Source organism: Sitophilus oryzae, unplaced genomic scaffold (assembly GCF_002938485.1).
Source record: "Sitophilus oryzae breed Bouriz unplaced genomic scaffold, Soryzae_2.0 scaffold_1442_pilon_pilon, whole genome shotgun sequence".
NCBI classification, from domain to species: domain Eukaryota; kingdom Metazoa; phylum Arthropoda; class Insecta; order Coleoptera; family Curculionidae; genus Sitophilus; species Sitophilus oryzae.
The window spans coordinates 898,133-900,538 of NW_022146107.1; the positions used below are offsets into that span (position 1 = coordinate 898,133).

Here is a 2,406-nt window from a genome sequence, read left to right on the forward strand (position 1 = left end):
CCTCATATAGTTTTGATTTCAGAACAGTTCTTGTATTTTTAATAATTTTTTTAAGAAGGGCTGAAAAATATATATTTTTGATTTATTTTTTAATATCTCTGAAACTATCGAAATATATTTATTCATATCTTAGGGTTATGTAAAGTGATCTGAAAGGAAGCCAAAAATGCAATAATATACAGGGTGTTTCATTTAAAAAAAAATCATCCAGGTACACTCACAGTTTTTTGAGCCACCCTATAGAAGTTAAAATATTTTCCTGAAATACATCCTGGTACATACTTTAGGTTTGCACTTAAACAAAATTCTCAAGTTTTTTATTCTAGGAGCTACAGATGCCCGACGCACTATTGCCGGACCCTGTATAGATTTGTGCTATTGTTTTGCTCCCGTCTATGTAATCTCTGCTTGAATCGGCACGGCAGTAATGACTTGGTATTTTCGAAATTGAATTGATATGCTGGCGGACTCCATTTTTTAATGTTTCATCTATATGTTTGTGACTATTGTGCTTCTCCCTAAGATCTTCCGACACGATGCTAGTCGAAAGGTCAAGTTTTTTGTTTACTACAATTCTAATGACCCTGTGATTAATGTCTAAGGTATTCATAAAAAATACCTTGCAAACTCTGACACGTTTCCCTTTCTTTTCGAAATAGAAAGCATTGTTGGCTTTTCTGTTACTTCCTTCTCTAACATAGCGATATTTAGGCTCAACTTTGATCATACTTGCAGCAATAAACTCTCGCTGTCTATGCAGATCTCCCATCTGCCAGTAATTATTAAAAATAAATTTTCTTTCATCTTCTGTAAAATTTTTCGAACATTTTTGCTTGCAGCTTTCAGTACAAGCTCTTTTTAATTCCATTCCTTTAACTTCCTTCTTTGTTTTGTATGATTTATAGGGTTTACCACTGTTTCGTAACTTCTTGCTAGAAATAGTTACCCAGGTTTCCATAGCCTTTTTTCTTTTTCTTCCTTTTTTACCTGTGTTTTTTTTTTCGCTTTCCATATTTTCATCATCTTTTTCTTTCCGAGCATCATTAGATGAATCTTCACTGCTGCTCGTATCTTCAGAGGCATTGTAATTGGGATCCGCATTAGAGTCATCTGAATCAAACATGAGTTGTTGAAACTCTTCTTCCTGTTCCAATATTTTAACTTCGTTGATGTTTTCATTTATTCCTGGTTTTCTACTTCCGCTTTCTGCATCATCCACTTCTTGCTCTATATTTTCTTTCTCTCCCTCATCAATCAAAGGACCTAGAAATTAAAAATAATAATTATCTCCAGTATATAGAAAACAGGACCGTGAAAATAAAATACATCATATAGTTATGTATTTTTGATACTTCAAAACTATTCACCTTTTTCCTGAGCGACTGAATCTGCTATCGCCGGTTCTATATCTTCCCTTCGATCTTTGATTTCTTCATTTTCCAAAAAAGTTACTTGAAACCAATTTTCAGAACTAACAATTTGTTGTTCTTCCCTTTCTGAAGTAGTTTTCTTTTATTTCCATTCGCTCCTTTTCATTTGCTATAAAAATAGAAACTAAAAAATGGCAAAATATTTTAACAAAAAAACAGAAATTACCATAATCACCTATGGGATCGCTTTCACGAATTTTCTTCCAGACTTCGGTAAGATTTTCACTTGGACGTTCTTTTAAAACTCGTCTTTTCTCAACTGGTACTTTAGATAGCTTCATTATTAATCGGCTTCTATCATGTAGCGAATGCGAAGCTGCCATACTGTATACTAAAAAAATTCAATATAATGCTTTTGGTGGAAACAAAGCTACTAAATGATATTAAGGACATTTATTTCTTTGATATAGGCATAACTCTAAAAAAGGCCAGATAAATGTTATTAATTAATCCTTTATAAATGCACATTTTAAAATAGCATCTTAAATATGCAAGAAAAACTGAACTAAAATAATATGACTTTTCAAAAATATCGACACAACACGAAATCTGCCTATTTCAAAGAAATAAAATTAACAAAAACTTGTCACAACTCGTAATGTACCACTTTCTGAGAAAAATTCGTGGGTATTAAATAATAATACTTATCAAAAATATGGACACAGCACGAAATGTGCCGATATCAAAGTAATGAAATAAACACAGACTTGTCACAACTAGAAATGTGCCACTCTCTGACAAAACATTACGAGGTTTTCCTTTGACGTCTCGTGCGCAACTGAATAATGTGCCGTTGTCGATGAAACACCGCCGGTAATTTGACAGCGACACATGTGCACTCTAGCGGAAGACGACTGGAGATAGGATTATGCCTGTTTTTGTGATAAAAGTCAATAAAATAATGAGTTTATTATTACAGAAAAAGCAAAAATGATATTTTTTTATTTGTGCCCCTCTCAAAGCAAAGCAGCGATAT

At 32.9% G+C, this 2,406-nt stretch overlaps 1 protein-coding gene across 1 annotated transcript; it reads right to left on the bottom strand.

Moving 5' to 3' along the window:
- Positions 1 to 322: 322 nt before the first annotated feature.
- Positions 323 to 1,753, bottom strand: LOC115877193. The gene is made up of 3 exons (XM_030893353.1): positions 1,580 to 1,753; positions 1,368 to 1,509; positions 323 to 1,263 (listed from the first exon to the last, which is right to left on the bottom strand). The coding sequence occupies exons 1-3, from the start codon at positions 1,751 to 1,753 to the stop codon at positions 323 to 325; spliced, it is 1,257 nt and encodes a 418-aa protein (XP_030749213.1).
- Positions 1,754 to 2,406: the final 653 nt, after the last annotated feature.